General features: G+C 46.5%; 1 protein-coding gene across 2 annotated transcripts in view; it reads right to left on the reverse strand.

Annotated features, from left to right (window-relative positions):
- Positions 1 to 1,631: 1,631 nt before the first annotated feature.
- HS3ST1 (heparan sulfate-glucosamine 3-sulfotransferase 1) overlaps positions 1,632 to 21,702 on the reverse strand; it is a 28,616-nt gene continuing 8,545 nt past the window's right edge. For both annotated transcript variants that reach the window (XM_059381018.1, XM_059381028.1), the window contains exon 2: positions 1,632 to 3,712. In XM_059381018.1, the coding sequence (XP_059237001.1) occupies positions 2,668 to 3,615 (948 nt within the window). In that variant the 5' untranslated portion in view covers positions 3,616 to 3,712 and the 3' untranslated portion in view covers positions 1,632 to 2,667. The remainder of the gene's footprint in view (positions 3,713 to 21,702) is intronic.

Consider the following 21,702-nt stretch of genomic DNA (forward strand, 5'->3'; position numbering starts at 1 on the left):
CTGGCTCCAAGTCCCTGCATTTGTGCCCCTGGGAAGGCAGGTCCGGGTCCCCTGCAGGGCCTTCTCTGAATCTGGGAGTGCTCAGATGAGATTGAAATGCCTGGGCTACTGGAGTACAAGTACTCCTTGTATTTCCTAAGGCCTGGCTGGACTTTCGCCATAAATGGAATAATAGAGAACCACTAGGACCCCGACCCCTTTGCCCATGTAGACTTCCATGAACACATCCTCAGTCAAGGCCCCGTACCCCAAATCAACAATTACTGAATTTACACCAACTTGTCATTTTACTCTGGACCACTCCTATGGGGAACCGTGTTAGCTCCAGGCACCAGGTCATGTCCCCAATGCTCAGTCCTTCCTTCCTCCATTCCTGCCCACCACCTCTGATGCCAACACTGCATGCTTCAAGTGTGGCATCCCCCTTAGGGCACAGGAATCTGTGGGTATTTTACAAAAAAAAAAAAAAAAAAAGAAAAAAAGAAAAAGAAAAAGAAAAAGAAAAATCCTTTGGCAAAGTCAGAAGACTCAGTTTTGAGTCTCCACACCAAACTCCTGGGCAATCCTGGCAATTGATTGGACCCTCTTCAGGCCTCTCCTCTCTTCAGCTCTTAATGAGTGTGATGAAGCAAGATCTAACCTCCAACCCTGTGCTGTGGAGGGACGCTCTCTCCAGACTGCAAAGTGCCATGTCCACGGGGGAAGCTTGCTATAAATATTTTGGCCACACCCTCTAGGGAGTTGGTTATGTAATGACAACCTTAACATGTTCAGAGGTGAGAGGCGTTCTTCCTGCTGCCTTTGCAAGGCCAGGGGTGGGGCCTGGGCCATGCCAAGGTCAGGCCAGGCTGCAGCTGTGGCCTCTAACCAAGGTGACTCACTTCCCTGATAGCACCGCTGAGAGAAGCGCAGGTTCTTTCTTGCCCTTCTCCTTTGGCTCGAGCACACCTCTTGAGGTGGAAGACATTTGGCACCAGGGAAGGAATCTGTCAGGTTAAGTCAGAAGAACGGTCTCTGAGTATGGGCCTTTCCTTTTGAGTTCAGAAGGTGTAGGGCAGGATAAAACCAAAACACTGCAAATCTATGCTTTGGCTCTAAGTGAACTCCTAGCCTTGGCTTGGAGTCAGTGTGACCTTGGCAAGTTCCTTATCTCCTCCTTGCCTATTTCTTCCTCCTTGAACTCGCCATAATAATTCCTACTTCCTGAGGTTGTTTGGGGTCATTTTCAATGAGTTCTTATATATAATGTCCATTTCACTTAAATATAAACTGTCAGGAAATGGGTTTATTTTGCTTCTTTGTATTTCTTTTCTTTTTTCTTTTTTTTTTTTTTTGTTTTACATAATGATTATGTTTTGCTTTCATAAAAAGAAAACCCATCCAGTGAATATAATTCTGTAAAAGGCTGACTGAATGGGAATGCCTGAGAAAATCAAGACTCAAGGGGCTTGCATGACCACCTCCAAGAAGCCAGCTGTTAGAGTAGAAATGAAACTGCAGTCAGGCCTCTGCCTCCAGGTGCAGGTGAAAGGGCTGCCTTAGGCTCTACCTCCACTTTGTGTTTTTCTCTTTGTAGTTTTGACCTGTGGGAGCTTAAATTTCCTTTCCATTTCAGGACTACACATTCAGAGTTGATTTTAAAACACACACATATTTATGTCTCAATGCATACAGAATATGTGTCTATAAATGCATATCGATCTTTCAGGAAATAGATAAACAGACTCCCAACCTAAGCAAAAGTCTGTCTACACCATGAGTCAGCTTTCCACAAAATGTACAAGATGGGAACACATACAATTCGCAACTTCTCTTTTCTAAGAGAAACGAGTTTCCAGAGACCCACTGCCACCTTGGGCAAAGCACACAGCCCCAAGACCATTCTGAAGGCCAATGGTTTCATCCCCTTTATTGTAGGTTTTACCCATTGCTGAGATCAGAAATGTATGCAAGCACTCTTCAAGGCAAAGACGTGCGACAAGGGAGCTTCTTGCTAGTATTCACTATTTCTCCAGTCTTAATATTGCTTTTTCCACTCAGGGTTAATAACAGGGGTTTAAAATCCACACTCAGGGACCGGCTGAAGTCAGGAGTAGGTGAACCTGCCACCTCCAGAATAATGGGGGATCTGAGTGAAGACAAATCTCACAATGCAAGTAAAAAATAAATCTGATGACCACAGAGAGACATTAAAAATTAAAATGAACAGTGAAGAAAGGAGAGGGCGAGAGAGAAGCATAATAGCCATGAAAAACATTTCTTTTTAAAGCAACAAAGGAATATAGATTCTGCAATGAGTACAACAAAGACAGCTATTCTGAGTTGGGGGCAAGTTAATTATATTCAAAAAAGACAGGGTCTCCAGGACTTCTTCTTCTTTTTTTTTTTTTTTTGGAAGTGAAATATTTTAGTTCCTTCATATAGAGACATATTACACAATGTTAACAACCATGAAAAACAATACAAAATGCCCTCAATTTACCAAGTAGAAAAATATAACTAGTATATATGGCAATTGTGAATCTAATACTGTACAGAAGTAATTTATGGATTTTACAAATAAATTATAGCTTAAATGCCCTTTTAAAATTCTTTTTTTTTTTTTCTTCCCCCAGATGTACACCAGAACTTACAATAGGAAAGGTTCTGAGCCTAGCTTATTGCAAATCAGTGCCAGTCAAATGTCCTGCCCACAAGCTCGAAGAATTTCTTATTTGGCTCGTGAAAATATTCGTGCAGTTTATTGAGGAGTCTAGGGTCGACTTGGGGGTGTGCCCGGCCTTTGGACTCGTGCAAGCAGCGGTCCCGGCCCCCGTCCCGCAGGCAGTAGAAACCCTTGGTTTTGTTAAAGTAAAAATTCGAGGCGTTGATCTGCGGCGACAGCTTCAGGAACCGCTCAACCTTCTGGATCTCCGGGAAAGGGTCCCTGATGAGGCGGTCGCCATCCACGATGTGAATGCGGCGCAGCGGGAAGAAGCGCAGCCAGTTCTGCAAGTGCACGTGGTAGAGGCTGCGGTTGAGCGCCTTGTAGCCCACGTTGAGCCGGCCATCACGCACCAGGAACTCTTCGATGGACGGGTAGGGCTTGTGCTTCTGCACGTGGTTGTAGAACACTTGGGTGTAGTCCGACAGCACGCGCTCGGACGGGTCTCGCAGGATGAGCAGCAGCCGGATGCCCGGGTTCATGCTGTGGACGCGCTCAGGCACTTTGGGCGACGTGAAGTACGCGGGAGTCTTCTCCACTGTGAGCTGGTGCGGCGACGAGAAGGGCATCTGGCCCAGGTACCAGCCTAGGCCTTGGCTGTAGTGCTCCTCCCAGTCGAAGAAGTGGACTTCGTTCTCGGCAGCTGCCACGTCGGGGTGCAAGCTGAGCATCTCCAACAGTGCGCGCGTGCCGCCCTTGCGCACACCGATGATGATGGTCTGAGGCAGCTGCTGGGCCGAGCCGTTGGGGGCCGCACCTTCCTGGCCCTCGCCCTGGAGGGTGGCCCCTCTGCGTGCAAGCTCCAGCTGACCCGGCTCGGCCCCAGGCGTGGCGGGGCGGGAAGGCACTAGCTGGAGCTGGGCCACCAGCAGCACCGCGCCCAGGAGCAGTGCGGCCGTGCTGGTCACCATGGTGGCTTCACGGGACCCGGTGCCGCTGGGTCATGAAGCACTGCCGCGGGGAATGCCTTCTGATCAGTGACACATGGGTGTCGCAGGCTGCCAATTACTAGGAAACAAAGGGGAGGGGGGAGATATTAACTCCAAATGCATACAGGGCTTACTGGAAGCTTGCAACTCTAGTCTTGGGTACCGCAGTCACCTCCCTGGGGCTCTCTCCATTTCTTTATCCTGTGGCGCAGGGGGTGGCAAACATTTCCCTTACGAGGCCAGATAGGAAAAGTTCTCAGCTTTGTGAGACACAGTCCCTATGGCAACTCCCAAGTGTGCTGTTTGCTCAAGTAGCCACAGACAGTGCACAGAGGAATGGGTGCAACTGCATTCCAATAAAAATTTACTTACTGGATACTGAAATTTGAATGTCATAAAATTTTCATGCATCATTAAATATGATTTCCTTTAGTTTTTTTGTCAACAATTTATATGTTCAGCTCTCTATGCACAAAAACAGGGACAGATTTGGCCCTGTGGTCAGTTTGCCAACCTCAGCTGTTGGGAAGGGTGGGAAAGGTCTTCTGGACCTCAGCAAACATCACTGAAATATCTACCTGCCAGCCCCAGGCAGAGGGGCTGGGGATATAGAAGCAGACTTTTTTCATGTCCCTCACCGCCCACCAGGGGCTCCTGATCTAAAAGGATGGGTGAACCCTTATGAAACACTGAATGCTTAGTGTTTTTACTTTACTCCTCCCTGCATCCAATTCTTGTTGTGGCCTCACGGTGGAGTTAGTGTGCTTCCCAGCCATTTTATTCCAGTTTAGCCAATGGCCTGCGAGTGGAAATGACAAGATGGCAGTCCCTAGCCTCGGCCTTGAGCCTTGTGGGTTTGCACTTGCCCTCTTGTGCTTCTGCCATGACCGTGAGCAGAATGGGCCCTGCCCAGCCCTGGGCTCTGGAGGAAGGTGAAAAACATGTACAGCAGAGCACCATGCAAGTCTACTGTGTCCAACACAGCCATACTGGCTCGTGAGGGAGAATGCACCATTGTGGCTTTGAATTTTGGGATAGTTGGTATTGCAGAATAAATGTGGCCAAGGTCAATTGATATCACCGGACTGTAGTCATCAGCGCTATATATGTTCTGATTATAGTTTAGACAGGGTAATATGAGGGGACACGTTCACTCATTTCACCTGGAACAAATTGGGATGGTAGAGAAAGTGTCTGAAGTTAGCCTAGAGGGAAAAACAGGGGAGGTGGCTAGAACGAGCAAAACTCCTTCCCGTGTGCAAAGCCATATAGCTCATGAAGTGGTTTCGCAGTCTGCTCAGTCCATTGGCACCGTGACCAAATAGAGCAAGGTAACAAGCGGGACAGTATAGATAGGAGTCTTGCTCAAGGACACGAGAATTTAATCCACTTCAAAATTTAGAGCCCAAATTCAGAACTCTGGATGCAGGGCTGTTTCCCTAAACTGCCTCCTTTATACCTACTCGTCTTTATAAAGTTCAGCTCTATATCTGAACTTCATATCACTTAGGAATTGGAGTCCCACAAGGACACAGTCACTGCTGGGCCAGATGGCAGTGGGGTTCCCAAGGACAGAGGAGCCACGTCCATGTTTCAGGGAACTGATAAACTACCATCATCAGGACATGTTTGACTGTCTCCCAGGAAGAGAGCATTGAAAGTTCTTGTAAGTCATCTCTGTCCCAACACAGGAAAGGGTGAGTGACAGGCCTTCCTTGGGGATTATGGGCTTTAGAGAGCCAGTAAAAATGTTCTCCATCAAGAGAATCCATTGTCTTCTATATGCCAGGTTTAAAATTCACTTTATTAGTTTAAAAGTTGTCTAGAATGTATAAATGAGGAATTTTATGGTTTTCCATTTTTTATAATCAAACCAATTGCACTACCTACCTCAGATAGCAACTGTATTAGCAGCTTTGAAAAATGCATATTAAAATGTCTTAACTGAGAAAAGCAATTAAAAACTGGACTTTTTTAGAGAATCACAGAACTGGAGAAGGGACCTGCAAGATAAGCTGACATAACTATTTAGGGAAAAAAAAGAAAAAGGGAAGAAAACGTTTAAGGAGGTATGACTGATCAAGATATGGTCTTAAGTTTTCTACTGATTGAATGAGCTCAATTTAACGGAACTTTTCCTTACTTGATTGAATGCTTTGATGTGTTTCAATCAAATTTCATTTCCTTCTCAGTGACGGTCTGCCCCGTATGTATTGACAAAATGGATCCACTGTGCTTGCCTTTTACGTGTTTGGGGTACGCATGCATGTGCTTATGCATGCCTGTGTATGTCTGCACCTGTGTGTACACTCTTGTATGTGTGTGCGCATTGTGGGGGTGGGCCGTGTGACGTGCAGGACAGAAAAACAACTCGACATTAGACTGCTCTATTCTTTTTTTTTTTTTTTTTTTAACATGGGGAGAGAGAGACTGAGGTGAGGGGGGCAGAGGGAGAGGGAGAGAGAGAAAGCTAAGCAGGCTCCACACTAGATGTGGGGCTTGATCTCATGACCCTGAGATCATGACTTGAGCTGAATTAAGAGTCAGGTGCTTAACTGACTGAGTCCCCAATGCATCCCTAGATCACTCTACTCTCAGTGATGAGTGTGGCTGACCCCATCTCTCAGCTCCATATTCAGAATCAGAAAGCAGCCACAGATCCCAATCCTTCAACACCTTAGGGAGAACCGGAGGCCAGATATGAAATTCATCTGGTCTAGCTATTCACACTTCTTCTACTCTATTATGAGGCATCCTGAATAATATAGTGCACATCCAATTTTCTTTTTTTTCTTTTTCTTTCTTTCTTTCTTTTTTTTTTTTATAAAGGGGAATTACCAATAGGCAGCAGAGAAGAAACTATATATATATGTATATATATATACATATATGTATACACACACACACTTTTTACTGAAACAAACAAAAAAGGGGCCATTAGTAATTTAAAGTCTCCTCATTTCTACTTTAATATTTCCTAAAAATGTATTAAATGTCTAAGGCCTTCTACATTTCAAAAATACTTGAAGTATATAGAAAAAAATCAACTAAAGTCTCATACACACATACTACACATAGAGAAGTAGGGATATGTATGAGATATATATATATATATATATTATATATATATATATATAAAATACATATCACAAACAGAGTGGCCACTGTGGCCAACTTCCTCCTGTGGTAGTTGGCTAATTTGACCTCAGTGACATAGCCAGAATTTTGGGGCCTTTTAGTAAGACTCTCAGAAAAGAGATGACCCTCAAGCTCAGGTGAACCTGTGAGCCCAGGACCCCAACTGGAACTGGAACCTTCTGGAAGCTTAGAGCCCTGAGCTGGCATGGGTTGGGCGAGAAGGCTCAACAGCACCTGGAACCCCGGCCACCTGCCCCACCAGAAGCAGTGGTGGCAGCTCCCATCCACACCATGGGTAACAGAGCAGGCGCCGGGCTGGCAACCTTGCATATGGGGCCCCTGGGATGCTCACTGCAAGCCCTTAAGAGAACTGATCTCACTACAGGAAAGTGAAGCTCAGGGAAATTCAACAGTTTGTCCAAAAAGGTGGAGGCTGAACTAGTATCCAAAACTCAGTCTGAGCAGGCAAAGCCAGGGATGTCACGGCCACTTTGCCCCTTGACAATGCCTGGACTTAGGGTACAAGTAGTTCCTGGGACTGATGGGAGCTTCTCTGGTCCTGTTGGACATTCATATCTGGTAACCATCCTTCAAAGAGGGACAGGATTTCTTGGAAGGATAAGCAAAACAAACCCTCCCCTTTCCTTTGTAGATGGGTTAAGAGTTCCCAAAGAGAGATCTAGCTCCCTCTCAGTTCACTTCCCTTTATCAAAGATGCTGTTTTCTTGATCCTGCAGTGCTAAACCAAGCCCTGAGTTGCAAAAACTCAAAAGGCAAGAGACTTCCCCATCAGCGACACCAGGCTTCCTAGGGCCCCGCTGAAGGTGCTGACTGCATGCCAGACCTGGGTGACCCAGAGACATGCACAGCATTTTTTAGATGGAGGTTCCCTTGCACCTGAAATTAAATCCAAATTCCTTTCCAGACCCAGGGATCCCCCAGGATGAGAACTGCTTGTCCCTCTGGCGTCAATCTGCTCCTTCAAGCCAAGCTCCCACTTCGTTGACCTTTCTGTTTCTTTAAATGCCCTGAGCTCATGCCAGCTCTGGGCCCTGGCCTTTCCTGCTCTCTCTTTCCAGGATGCTGGGTCTGAGGCTTTTGGAGGCTGGCTCTTTCCTGTCATTCAGATTTTATTTCAAACACTGGCTTTCCCTACAACATGGGCCGATGCACTCTCTTTTAACCACATGCTTTCCCATCATCCCATTATACATTCCTCATGTACTATCCAAAACTATATACGCTTGTTTGTGGTCTGCCCCTCCACCCGACGTCAATTTCAGAGCCTCCCGACAGTGTCCTGACTCTCTCTCTGCTGCATCCCCCAGGGCCTGGCATGATTTCTGTGCACAGTAGGGACTAGAGATCCTACTTGCTGAATGAACATGTCGAATGTAGCGGAAGGTTAAGCAAATGGCCCAAGGTACCAAGGAAGGCTTTTAATTCAATAGAAAGACATCTTCAACACTTTGTCTATGAAAAAGACTGTATCAAATGGTAGTGAGTTCTTCATCCCAAGAGAATTGGGCAGAAACCAGATGTCAAGATTTCTAGTGGTGACTGGACAAGATCATCTGAGAGTCTAGAATATATTTTAGTTTAAAAAGGAGGGGAAACATGAAATAAGCCCTCAAAATATTTTAATTTTCTCCTTAAATCTTCTTATTACATAATTCACATCATGACCTAGATTCAAATGTAATTAACTACAATATATTCCCTCAGTCCCACCACTGCAACATACTTGTGCATGAAGTGAAATAACTAGAACATTCCACGAGCGGTAAATTTAATGCATCGGAAATAGCACTGCCTATAATCCCTCTGTCTGCAGGACACCCTTCCAGCCCCTCAACAAAAACTAGTGGCACAGCTGGCACAGGTAGGAAGATCCTCTAGGATAACAGGGATGCTCAAAACACTCAGCCACAAGTCATTTAAGGGATTTAACAAAAGGGGTGGAAAGGAGATTACCAACTGGGCACCCAATGCACCCAGGTGGTGAGCACGAATGCGTAAATTATCTCTTCTAATACCCACAACAAAACTAAGTGGTGGTTATTCTCATTTTATCTTCCTTTTTTGTAGCAATGAAAAGGTAACCTGCAGTAGTGGAAAAGCTAAGGCGCTTTTGCAACTGGGCATATGCAGGCTAGTATCTCCTAGCTCTCTGAACTCAGATAAGTATCTTCCTTGTCTGGGACTCAACATATCATTCTGCAAAATGGGCAAAACCTACTTTCACATGGATGCCATCAACATTAAGTAATACTACCCTTGCCAAATATATAGCATAGGACTTGCCAAAAGCAGACAATCAACAAATGGGAATGGTGTGCCTTTCTTCCCATGACAGATATGCAAACATGGTATCATGTCCAATGACCTTCTCAAGGTCACAGACCTAAGAAATGAGAGAAGGAGCATCCCATGGGCCATCTCTAAAGCCCTGTGCTTCTTTTCCTTTGAATGGCGATGCCTTCCTGAGGGCAGTGGGGAGTGTACTCCAGGCAGAGGACAGAGCCTACCCAGAAAGATGAGAAGAGAAGAAAGAGGAGAGCTATTATAGTGCCAGACAAAAACAAGCATCCAAGGATGCTGAGTGATTTAATTTTCAGGAATGTACTGAAACCTCAGTAAGCACAACAGAACTATCATTTCCATATCCAACCAAATTTCTGAGTAACCAACAGTGTATAGCTTTTTCTGTTGTTGTTTTTGTTCATCTCCAGGAGTCAAAAACATCTTCACTTTCACCTTTAAGCAACTACTTAAGGGCACATTGCAGTGGTGTCAAATTTCCATCCTTGGCAAGTCATCTTGGAAACCAAGAAAGAGGAAACAGATTCAGCTTGTGCCTGTCAGTCTATGAAAGGACAGTGATATCTCAAGACTTCCATAAATATTTATTTTCTTGAAATTGCCTGCACATGACACTTTTCAACAAATGTTGACACACGCTTTTGTTTGGATTGACTTATGGTAATTGCTGTGAGGCCTACCTCACATGGCGTGGAAAGGGAGCAGGGCAGAAAAGACCCAAGGTCAGCCCACATCATGTAAATAAGTTTCCCTGGGTCACATTTACTGTCTGGGGAAAGGAAGCGTAATTGGCCCCGTTTTCCCCTTGAGAAAGAAGAGGACTTTTAGAACACTGACTCCTCTAGCCTTTCTGCACTGCCTAGCATTCCACACCAGTGTGGGGCGTTTCCATATTTACAAAAGTCTACCTGGGTAATGGAGAGAACACCGCACACCAAAGGACTGAAGGAAGGAGGTACCTGGGCACGCCAGAGAAGGCAGCGTACCGTGGCAGGGGCTTCGGGCCAGAAGATTTATGAGCCTCTGAGAACTCCATGATCCCATGAGGATTATAAACGTAACCTGTCCCATAGGACGTCTGAAGCCAACCCACACAACATTCTCCAGATGAGATGAGAGGTTAGGGCCAAAGGATCTGGATGAGGAGCTGCAGGTGGCGGGTGAGGTCAGCGCCCTTCCTAGGAGATCTGGATGCCACATTGCCATCGCCTAGCATGGTGCTTTCCAAACCACTCCCTGGGAGATCTAGTTCAAAACGCAGATTCTAATCCAGGAGGTCTGGAGAGAGGCCCACATGTCTGCGTTTCTAACAAGCTCCCTGGGGAACTGGCCTGCCCACCCTCAGCCCTTAGAAGGGCAAGGGTTCCAAATCCCTGGCCCCATTCGGGTACAGACTCTGATCCCTTTGGCCTGCGGCCAAGGAAAGCCAGTGTCTTTGGTTTTTGTTCCTTCCTATTGTTGGGGCAGTTTGTTTTTAGTTCCAGGATTGGTAACCATTGTGGTAGACAAAGTAGAGAGGAATCGGCCCAGCCACAGAGGTGGAATTAGCTGCAGAGGGGGGGTGGAGGGGACGTCCTGGAATGAACAGAGGATTTAGAGCCAAAAACACCAGCTCAAATCTCAGCTCTATAATTTCACATCCACACAACGGCATTGAAACTTGGAGCCTGAGACAGAGCACACTGGCTCTATATACTAATTGCAAGGATTAGCTAAAACGATCTGTGTGGAAGCTGAGGACATTGCCATATTGCCTGGCCCATGGTAAGCCCTCAAATCCTGGTAGCTATTTTTGTCCCTAGAAGAAAAAAAAAAAAAAAAAGAAAGGAAAAAAAAAAAAAAAAGCAGGCTGTGTGGTATATAAATGGGATCTGGGGATGATAATTAGTCAAACACATTTGTTCATGATCCAGAGTACTGCAGTGACTCAACCAGACAGGCTCGAGGAAGAAAGCACAGTGACTTGGAGAAAGGACTCAGGCTCTCTGTGGAGGGCCACACGGTGTGTCCCCCACAAGTGCCCTCTGCACGAATGAGCAGTGGCCAGGTGTGCAGCCCCGGCAAGGCCCCAGTGAGGGAGGAAGAGGAGGAGGAGGAGCTCCTTGACATGTTTAATCTGCATGGTGTGCACAGAAGGCAGCGGTGACCTAAATAAATCCTTCATTAGAAGCAGACACACTGGGCACAGCGGAGCTCTGTGACAGGAGGGCGGACGGGCCTCTCTTATTACTCGGTGCAGCTGGCTGGAAAGCGGACTGCGCTAGCCGAAAGAAGACCAGAGACCCATCGCCTTGGGGTACCTGGGGGTGTACAGCTTCGGTCCCTGCTTTGGGTGTGACCCAACCTCCCCTCGGGGGCTGCGTGACTGTGGGCACTTCCACAGCTGGGCAGACAGTCATCGTTATCCCGCAGGTGGCCAACAGCCATGAATCCCTAGCATTTCCCCAGAAGTAGCCAACCAAAAACACAGGCTATCAGAAGCTCAAGGGCCACGTGCCATAATCTTGTCCGGTCCTTATCCCTGCAGGAGGAGGGTGTGAGATAGCAGGAGCATGGGAACCCCAAGGTGAAGCACACAGGGGCTAAAGTGAATTGGAAATCCAGGTCACCTGATTCCCACCCCCACTGGACGCAAGACACATGGAAATCTGTGTTTCTCTCGTGTGAGGGTAGAGAACATTAGGATAATTTGTGGCTGGAAGTAAATATGAGCAAACCAAAGGAAATTCTTCCCCTAGACGAGCAAAGTGGAGGGAGGGTTTATCTCATTTCTTGAGCCTGCTTCTATGCACTGAGTATCAGTGTTCCTTCAAAATTCGTATGATAAAGCCTTAATCCACAATGGGGTGATATTTGGAGGTAGGGATACTGGGAGATAATTGGGGTTAGATGAGGTCATAAGGGAAGGACCCAGGACAGGATTAGTGATAAGAAGAAGAGACCAGGGCTCTCTCTGCCATGTGAGGACACAGCTTGCAAGCCAGGAATAGAGCTCTTGGCAGGAGTTGAACCTGGGGGCTCCTTGATCTTTGACTTCCCAGACACCACCACTACTGTAGGAAAAAATGTGCTATTGATTCAGCCACGTGGTCTGTGCTATTCATTACAGTTGCCCAGGCTAACGAATACACAGCCCTCACAGGTAAAAGCAAAGACAAAGGGTTTTCTTGGGGCTACTGTGTATTTCCTGGGGTAACAGGTGACATCTAGGGACAGAGCTGGCTGTTTGGGGTGGGGGGGGGTGGGGACCACACCAAGCAGCCATGTATGGATTTGTCTTAAGGATGCAGCTGCTGTCACTCCCCAGATGTGGAGACGGGTGGTCCGATCTTTGAAGTTGTTAAGGTTCACCACTGGATATTTACATGAGAAATCCTGATTTTTACGAAGGTCTCAGGTATTAGTTGCCAAGTAAGGTGAAGGTGGGGGGTGGGGAAGACTGATGTGTAAGCCTGCAGACACTGGTGATGCCTGAGGTCTAGACTCTGCCCAGAGGTGATCGCTTCTGCAAGGCACCCACAGTGTGTCTATAATTGTTCTGAGTTACGGGGGATAGAAAAAGAATCCAGCGGCTGTCCTCAAAGCACCCTGTAAAGTAGAAGACACATTTGGAAGGAGAGTGGTCACCATGTTCAGTGTGAGCATAGATCTGGGCACAGCTCTGGATGACACTGAGCTGGAGGAAGAGAGGGGACTCCCCGTATGGTCCCCCTAGAAAAGGCCCCCAATGTCTGGGCACCCATCTGGAAGGAGACTTGGGGTCTGCTCCTGTGCTGGGTCTGGTGTGGAGGTGCCCTCTGCGGGACACGGTGGTAGAGGCAGGACTACACCAGCAGGTGTGGTGTCTGAGAGGCTTCGGGCTCAGGGATTTAGAAAGACAGGGAGGGGAAAGAGCAGCGGGGATGGAAGGAGGCATCAAGACCTAAGCCTGAATCCCAGCAACATCACTTACATGCTCCAAGCTGGGGCGAGTTAATGGAAAATCGTGGAAAGTACTATTCATGTTTGGCCCAGGATTTTGTCTTTCCTTTTGAATATGCCTGTTCTTGGTTTAACGGGATCATTTAAAAACAGACATTTAAGTGAGCACTTAGCGTCGACAGGGACCAGGAAATGCACCAGCTGATCAGTGAGCAAGCTGGCCTTGTCTGGGAGTTGCTGAGGGGGAAATGGGCCATGGGGACAATTAGAGCAGGCTGCCTTGGCTGGTTTTGATTTTATTTCTCCCATGTTTCATCCCGTCCTGAATTAAATCATTGCTCTTCATGTGATGGCATGGGATAAAGTGAGAACACATGTTTTTTTTTTTTCTTTTCCCTCTACTGAACACACATACACACACATGACTATGATTTCTTTCTATCCCGCACTTAATAAACTTTAAATTAAAGTTTAAATTAAACACCAATCAAGCTGAATATTCCTTTATTCTGAAGCTCTGGGCTCTACGAAATGAGTCCATATCTCCTCTGACTCTGTTGCTTTACTTTCTCTATAAGGAGTTTACTTAAACAAGTAGGACCAGTCTAATTATCTCGCTCCTAAGGGGCCATGCAATCTACCCAGAAGAGCACCAAGACCTCACACTGGACACAACCTTCTCTGTGATCTCTTGTTATCTTGTTCTAGTATCTTCAGATTCAATATCATACTAGGGTTAAGTCATCACCAGCCTGATCATTTATTCTTTCTGAATGTTGATGCAAAATGATTTATAGCTTATGCTTTTAAAATATTATTCATTTCTTATGACTAAAAGCATATAAAACAACCTGGCATTAGGTGAAGACGTTCAGGAATCATCATGATAAATTACAAGCGCTCAGATGGGGGAGGTTGGTGATTAAGAAGGTGGGTTTGAATTCTAGCTCATCCCTTATTCCCCCTGGGTGACCGAGAGAAAGTTATGTGATCCTGTGAGCCTCGTTTGGTCCCCTGAAATATAAGGTTGGGAACAGCAACAACTTTGTAGATTGTCATGGGGATTCAAGAAAATTTAGTACATGATGTGCTAAGAAGAACACCCCTACCAAATGCCAGTATTGTCACTGATCTCTAGCCTCCGTTGTTCTAGCTGAGAAGGGTCCTACTCAGGTAGTCAATACTGCTAACAGAAACTGTTCCTGGAACATAAAATGCATCTCCATAAAGTCTTCTTTGCTCAAAAGGGCCAATGATACACACATGTGAACAGGATGCTGAGCTGGGGCTTTGGAAGCTGAGGTCTAGCCCCACGTTCTACCCTGACTTCTGTGTGACCTTGGTGAGGATGCAGAAATACTTACATCGGGGAATAACAGGGTCATAAATCCAACGATCCTCTGCCCTCTTGTATCTATCTGACCTGGGGAGGCTTTAGAGAAATCGAGAAACACAATTGTTTGTCATGGCAAGATACTATTATACAAAATTCCAAACAAAACGATTACTATGGAAAGTAAACCATATAATTTTGTCACTTGTGCCATCTTTGTGCCATGCATCACTTCATGTTAGAAATGTTAGTTAAGCTAAAGGTGGTAACATATATTAAGGTTCTACACTGCTGAGGTCTTTTGGATAATGGAAAATAAGAGAGCTTCCAGTAGGAAGAGAATGTTTCCGTGGGTCAGATCTCCCTAACGGCACCTGCTGCCGTTGCTCCTGCTCAGATCATGTTCAGTGTCCCTTCAGTGAATATTAATTGAACTTAAGGTCTGACTAAAAGGTGGATCAGCTAGATTTGGGGATAATCTATAAGGAATGCTGAGCCATCACTGGAACAAAACACGATGAGGAAACGAGTATTATATGAAAAGTTTCTTAGGGACGATAAAATATACAATCAGAAGAAGCTCTTCATCCTGGGGTGGGCACAGAGGGGTTGCATGTAGTGAGCTAAGGTTTCCCTTTACCCGCCCCCAAAGGTCAGCTTAATGACCTTCCAGGTTGGATGGAGGCAGTTTACTCTAGGGCTTTTGCTTACTTAAGCGAGGTATGGAAGTTTGGGGGTAAACACAATTGCTTATGACAGCAGAGGATGGGCGAGACCTGCCACAGGGATCTGATTGCTGTTACCAACCTTCTATTTCAGGGGATCAAACAAGGCCCATGGGGTCACATAACTTGCTCTCTTACCACATATAATAAACAGCCTCTCTCTAAATAAATGAAGAAGTAACCTTCAAAGAATAGTGGTATGTAAGAAAACCAAAGCATCAGTCTGCCCAGAAAAGCCACAATTCAGACTTGCTATGTACCAGACACTGGAACGGCAGACAAAGCTGACATCCTGTCCCTTCCTTCAGACACCTCAGGTACATGTCAGAGTGCAGGGTTAGGACAGAAATCAAGGGGCAGGAGGCACCAAGAGTGTGGAGGAGGCACTGGGCTTAGGACTGGAAGGGAGCTTCCAGGCTGCTTGTTAGCAGGGCCGAATGAAGCACGGGCAACAGAATAATGTACATACATGCATCATACATGAAATCATGTGTCCACATTCATGTGTCATGAGATAAGAAATGTAACAGAATTACATTTAGAAATAGTTCATGTTTGTGCTTCAAGATTAATGAAAAATGATGTGGGAATGCACGACCATGTCCCACTGACTGTATTTTTCCCTCTAACTCTTGGTGAACGAAAAGGAAAAAGCAAAGGCATTGGTGGGGGAGGAGTGCATGGAGCTATGTCATCTGGATTTGCAGGGACCCAAATAGGGTTCACTCATGTGGTACCCCAGGCAATTCCTCCCAAAAGGAATCCATTGCCCCAAATCTGTATGAGTGTCTGCAAGTGCCTGTGTGTTCATGTTTGCACACATGTGTGTAGGCACCTGTGTGAGGGCTCTGATGATGAACGTTTTTGAGGCTCCCTGCTACTCTAACACCCCTTCAAGGCCATTAACTGCATTAATGAAGCCAAAACACTCCTTGAGGCCCTGCAATCTGTCAACCCATGGGACGCTTCTATGGTCATGAGTTTCCAGAGGTGTCAAAAGAACAAAACTGACTGAAGCCACACTGTCCTTTTTGACTTTGACAACCACCATCACCTCCCACACCCACTGGTCTGAACACGCAGTGGGTCTTTTTGCTCCACGCTGGTACCAAACCTAAACCAGCAGGCTTACTAGTGCCTGACATGCCATGGAAAAGGAGTACGCTTGACAAGGGACAATGGTTCCAGTTAAATAAGGCTCTGAAGATCATGCTGAGATTTCTGGTTTTGGCTTTCTGTAATTTGTCTTCAAATGCTTAGAGTCCTAGAGACAAAGACATTGAATTATGTGAGTCATCAAACTGGATTCCAAGAGGGTTTCCTTTTACAGCTGCTGACCTCCTTCTTCCCTCAGATGCTACCCAGGATTGTAGGTCACCCGCTCAGGACACAGATACCAGGCCTCCTGTGTGCTAGCCCTCTCCCTGGCATTGTCCAGGGACAAAGGAAGAAGACAGCTCCCTTCTAACCCCCCAAGGGTACCCACTGTGTCGGGGGAAATGCAAGGAGACCAAGACTTCCAACCCCCTGAGACATGGACAGCTATGGGACAGACACTATTTTAACAACTTAAAAATCAGCCAACATGGGGCGCCTGGGTGGCTCAGTGGGTTAAGCCGCTGCCTTTGGCTCAGGTCATGATCTTAGGGTCCTGGGATTGAGTCCTGCATCGGGCTCTCTGCTCAGCAGGGAGCCTGCTTCCCTCTCTCTGAGGTGAGGCAAAAACTAAGTTCAGTGCTTTTAACCGAAGTCTAGTTAAAGCATAGGAACAGGGACAGAAGGAAATGAATGAATCGTGAGGGAAGATCAAGGTAAAGGAGTTCAGATCTACTGGGATTTAGCCCCTGCCTTAGTCCTTTGCCCATGGAACAATTACTTTCCTCTCTGGGCCTCAGTTTTCCAAACAAAAGAAAGGGAATGGTTTTCCTACCATCTTGAGTGGCTATCAGAATTAAAAATCACAGAAAAAACAAGCAAGCAAACAAAAAAATCTAGCCCACCCGACCCAGGACAGGTTGATCCTTAATGCATAGGCCTCAATAGTATTTGCTCAACCAACAGTAGTCAGCTGACGTTAGCTTGGAGAGAAGAACAGAAGGGCACTAACAGCAGCGATTTAGGTCTTAGAACAACTAGGCTGCTTAAATAGTTGTCCTAAGAAAGAACTGCAGCATTCCCCCAACTGGCAAATCAGAAAAAGAGTTCTTTGGTGAAAGCAGAAAATTCTGCCGTGCGGATAGCTATACAGAGAGATGCAGATGATAAGAAAAAGCCAGGATTCAAAGCACAAAGTGGCTCTTCATGTAATGTTTTTAAAGGACAACTATTATGAGATAATTAGCCTTTGTGCCATTTTTAGCAGAGGGCCATAAAGCACGATTCAAGTGAGAAAAGGCAGCAGGTGAAGGCACTTGTGAACACACGGGCTAGCTGAAATCAGCAGGGCCTGCGGCCTGTGTAACCAGGATCCTAACAGGAGGCTCCATGCCAACCCACAGCCCTTCTGCTGCTTCTGCTGGAATCTGGGCAGGAGAAGGAAAGATAGACGGGGATCACAAGCCAGCAATGTAGGCCCGACCTTCACGACTGAAGGTGTAAAGATGTCCCTGGGATGAGGGGTTCGGGGAGCCTAGGGGAGGCTATGGGGCCCACAGCCGTGGGGAGCATTCTACAGAGGATGGTGGATATTTTCTCTGCTCCAGAAACCATCCTCTGTCCTGCTCTCCGGGGAAGCCATTTCCTGACCTGGCACGTCATTGCACCAATGTCACCTGTGTGGGTGGCACACTCTGGGACAAATGAAAAGGCGGGGCCTTACTTGGGCCATGTAAGGCTAAGGGAGATAAATACCCCCTCCCCAAGCAGTGCCTCCTCCCCTGGCTGCCTTTCCCACGGGGGCTGGTGGCAGGACTCTGCTCACTGAAGTCTCTCTGAGACCTAGAAAGATAGAACACCTGCTGTCTCAAATAGTGCCCATCACCAAGCCAGAGGGAAGAGGAAATGGAGCCAGATGAGACACTCATCACTTGCCCTCACTTTCCCTGTGCACAGCAAGTCACACGGCCACGCTGACCTCCAGACGGAAAAAGTGCAACCCTCCCATCTGTCCACAGGGCAACCACAAACACAAGCTATTCATCAGGCAGTGGGGTGGGGGCCCTGGGTCGGGAGAGCATCCAAGACAAGCCTGAAAGAATGAGAGTCTGAATCTAGGGAGGAAGGCAGAAGGGAACAACGTCTCCTGCTCAGGGCGGAAAAGTCCACATTCCTGGCTTATCTGGGGAAACACTGGCTGGTAGTGCTGTGGTCTGAATGTGAGGTGTTGCATCAAACAGATAGCAGCAGGGGTGAGGCTTGGAAGATGGGAACCTGAATGACGTGCTGCGGCATGTGAATTTTCATTACTTTTATTTAAAAAAAAAATAATGGCAAAAGGAAAGCTCACCCTTGGTCATCCACTATGTACATTAAACACTCTGTACGAATCACCACATTTCATCCCCACCACTCTGAAGCAGAGGGTATCAGGGGCCTTAATTACTTCTTGGAGGCCAGGCATTGATTTGGGGTTGATGCCGGTTTGGGGGCTCTAAACAACATCTCCAGCCTCCTACAATGTAATTTACTGAAACAGATTAAGCATTAAAAAGATAAGTGTATAAAATGCATAATTAAAAGTCACGAAGAATACGTGAAGTTTAGAGAGATTATGACCTTGCCCAAGGGGATGTTGCCATGAAGCCACATGGCTGGCCCCACATCTCTCCTTGTGTTTAAGGGTCCTGCACTGAAATACTAGAGTCTAGTGTGGGCAGAGGGCTGGATAGGGACCTGATTAGGTTTTGCAAAATTTGCTTGGGTCACAGGGAAGGATTAACACAGAGAAATACTACAGATTGCAAAGGATGGTAAAAGTTACGGTGCTGGGAAGGAAAATAAAAGTGAAAGCAGAAAAACACAAGATCTGTATTTCAGCTGAAGACAGCAATAAAAGAGACATTATGAAACGGAGCAGGATCAATTGCCGACTGCAATGTACAAACATGAGTATAATAGTTGCTCAAAGGCAAGAGAGACCATCCGGGGTTACCATATTCGATTAACTGCTATCTTCCACTGTGTCAGGTGTCTGTATGCCTCTGTTTCCTCTTCTGTAATTCTAACCTATAGGCAGGCGACCCTAGTTTTTAGCTAACGGGACCTACAAGGGATTTTTTTTTTTTTAAGATTTTATTTATTTATTTGAGAGAGACAGAGAGTGAGCAAGCAGGGGGAGAGTCTGAGGGAGAGGGAGACACAGATTCACCATTCAGGGGGGAGCCCAACGCAGGCCTTGATCCCAGGACCCTGAGATTGTGACCTGAGCTAAAGGCAGATGATTAACCGACTGAGCTAACTGGGTGTCCCCTTACAGAAGAATCTTGCACAGGCTTTTTGAGAATTATTTCCTTCCCTGATTTAAAGAAGAAATTCCCCCCCTCCCCCCGTTCTGTACCTAAATTAGAGCAGGATGATGAGACAGGGGACCCGGGGACAGCATGACCCCTTTACAGTCACGACAGAGTCAGCCAGAAGGAAGAGGCAGACTGGAAGGTGATACCTGGCTAGATCCTTAAGGACATTCCTGCTTTTCAAAATGTAATCAGCCTGACCAGCACAAACAGCTAAGGGGTGCTACCAAGAACTGTGCTATGGAGGCTTAGTCCATATCAGGCTCTCAAACAGGTGTTTTGCAGGTATTATGCAATGTGATTCTCACCACAAAGGTCTGTGAGGGCATACATCCAGTGAACATGTAAGGCAAATAAGTTTAGAAAAACAAAGTCATTTCCCCAAAGTCAAATGATATACTCCCTTCTGGAGCAGGGGTGTCCTCCTGTACCCAGAGTCACCGTGAACTCCAGAGGATGCTCTCCTCTGGAGAAAGACTGAAGAGGATGTGCCCAACCTACAGAAAGGATGGGTTCCTAAGCTGTGTATAGACGGGGCTTGGAGACGCGAAGTGCATAATGACTACACAGGGAGAAACAGGACAAAATAGATGCCCCCGATACCCTCTTTAATAACAGCTGATGCTCAGTGAATGGAATTTAAAACTAAACTAGAGGAACTAAGCCCCTTGCAGTCAGAGGAGGACCATGAGAGGCACCGTGGCCAGTCCCTCCACAAGATGGCACTGGGTCCCCTTATCTTCAGTCTTTATCTGTGAGTTTTTGCTGTCACAGACTGGAGAGAAACTAGAGCTTCACTTTTTATATCCTGCTCCCTGTTCTTCCCAGCATCCCCATGAAGACTTTGTGTCCTTCCCTCAAGGCCACTTGGGTCCTGAGAAACTCTGGGGAACGGAGGGGGTATGGCATTTACTTAAATGACAGCATGGGGATTTAGGCAGAGACTAAGAAGACTTCCCCTTTACAACACGTTGTGACACTCCACGTTCTTCGAATTCCCGTCTGTTTTTAAGAGGTTCCCTGACCTGGCTTCTCCTCCAATTCCTTATCTTCCCTTCCCTCTCACTGGGGATCCCCTCCTCTGTCTACTGGATGCCTGTCCTAACAGATCCTTCCATACCTTCTCTACATTGCTGCTTCTCATCTCTTGGCCCAGAAAATGAAATAACTTGTGCTTAGATTATATACATTAAGACAACAGAAACAAAGAGCAAAAGACTCAGATGCTCTCCCATGAATATGTGTGAGATATTTCCTGGTCTTTACAGATGATATTGGGTGTGCAATCTAGAGCTTATGGCTTTCTCCTGTTATCTTAATAACAGCGTATTTTTTTGTGTGTGATGTTAACTAAGATTCAGATGCCATGGCAATGTTTGTCATACTCATTTGATTTAATGAGCAGTAAAGGATCCTCTGTGATCATTTAAGTTGTGCCCATTCTGCAGATGTGGAGATGGAGGCTTGGTGATGAGAAGTAACTCAGCCCCTGCAGGGTAGCTGAGGAGCAGGGAAGTGGATTCTGACCTGATCTCTTGCTGGGTAAGCCTATGTGCGAGGGGCTGTGGTGTTCTGCCTACTTTCTGGTCCCAGCTGTCCATAAACACACAGCGAGTGAGCAGCTTGGGTTAAATGAAGAGTTAGTAACGTGCTCTGCAACAGAAACTAATGATCTGGACTTGAGTAATATCTTGGTCCTGAAGAGAACATAAAACTGCTTTGGAACGTCCACATGCAACAGAAGCCTTGTTAATTTAGTTCCCCACCAGGTTATTTATTACCTAAAATGGAAACACAACATTTTCACTGCCATCCTCAGAACAACCTACTCCAGGGGTCTTAGGGGAGCTCTCTGACTCAATTTATCACCTGAGGTCATCTACTTGGAAGAGCCAGTCTGGAAGGCCCCGGAACAGTTTTATTAGCTCTGGATTCTGCGGATGAGGGAGCATTTGCAGGTGTGGGTTTTCAAAGCACAGAGTTCCCTTCAGTGGCCCAGTGGAGATCTTGTGTGGGCCTCATCTTTGCAATCCCAGCCCTACAGGAACCTGCTCTGAGCAGTATTTGTGTGGATTAAGGAACTGCGCTGCTGGACTCCCTGCCACCCTGGTGACCTTACCAGGGAGAAACACCTTCTTGCAGAGGGTGTTGGGAATAATCGGGCGCACGCCCTCACCAC

The sequence above is a fragment of the Mustela nigripes genome, chromosome 1 (assembly GCF_022355385.1).
Source record: "Mustela nigripes isolate SB6536 chromosome 1, MUSNIG.SB6536, whole genome shotgun sequence".
Classification (NCBI taxonomy): Eukaryota; Metazoa; Chordata; class Mammalia; order Carnivora; family Mustelidae; genus Mustela; species Mustela nigripes.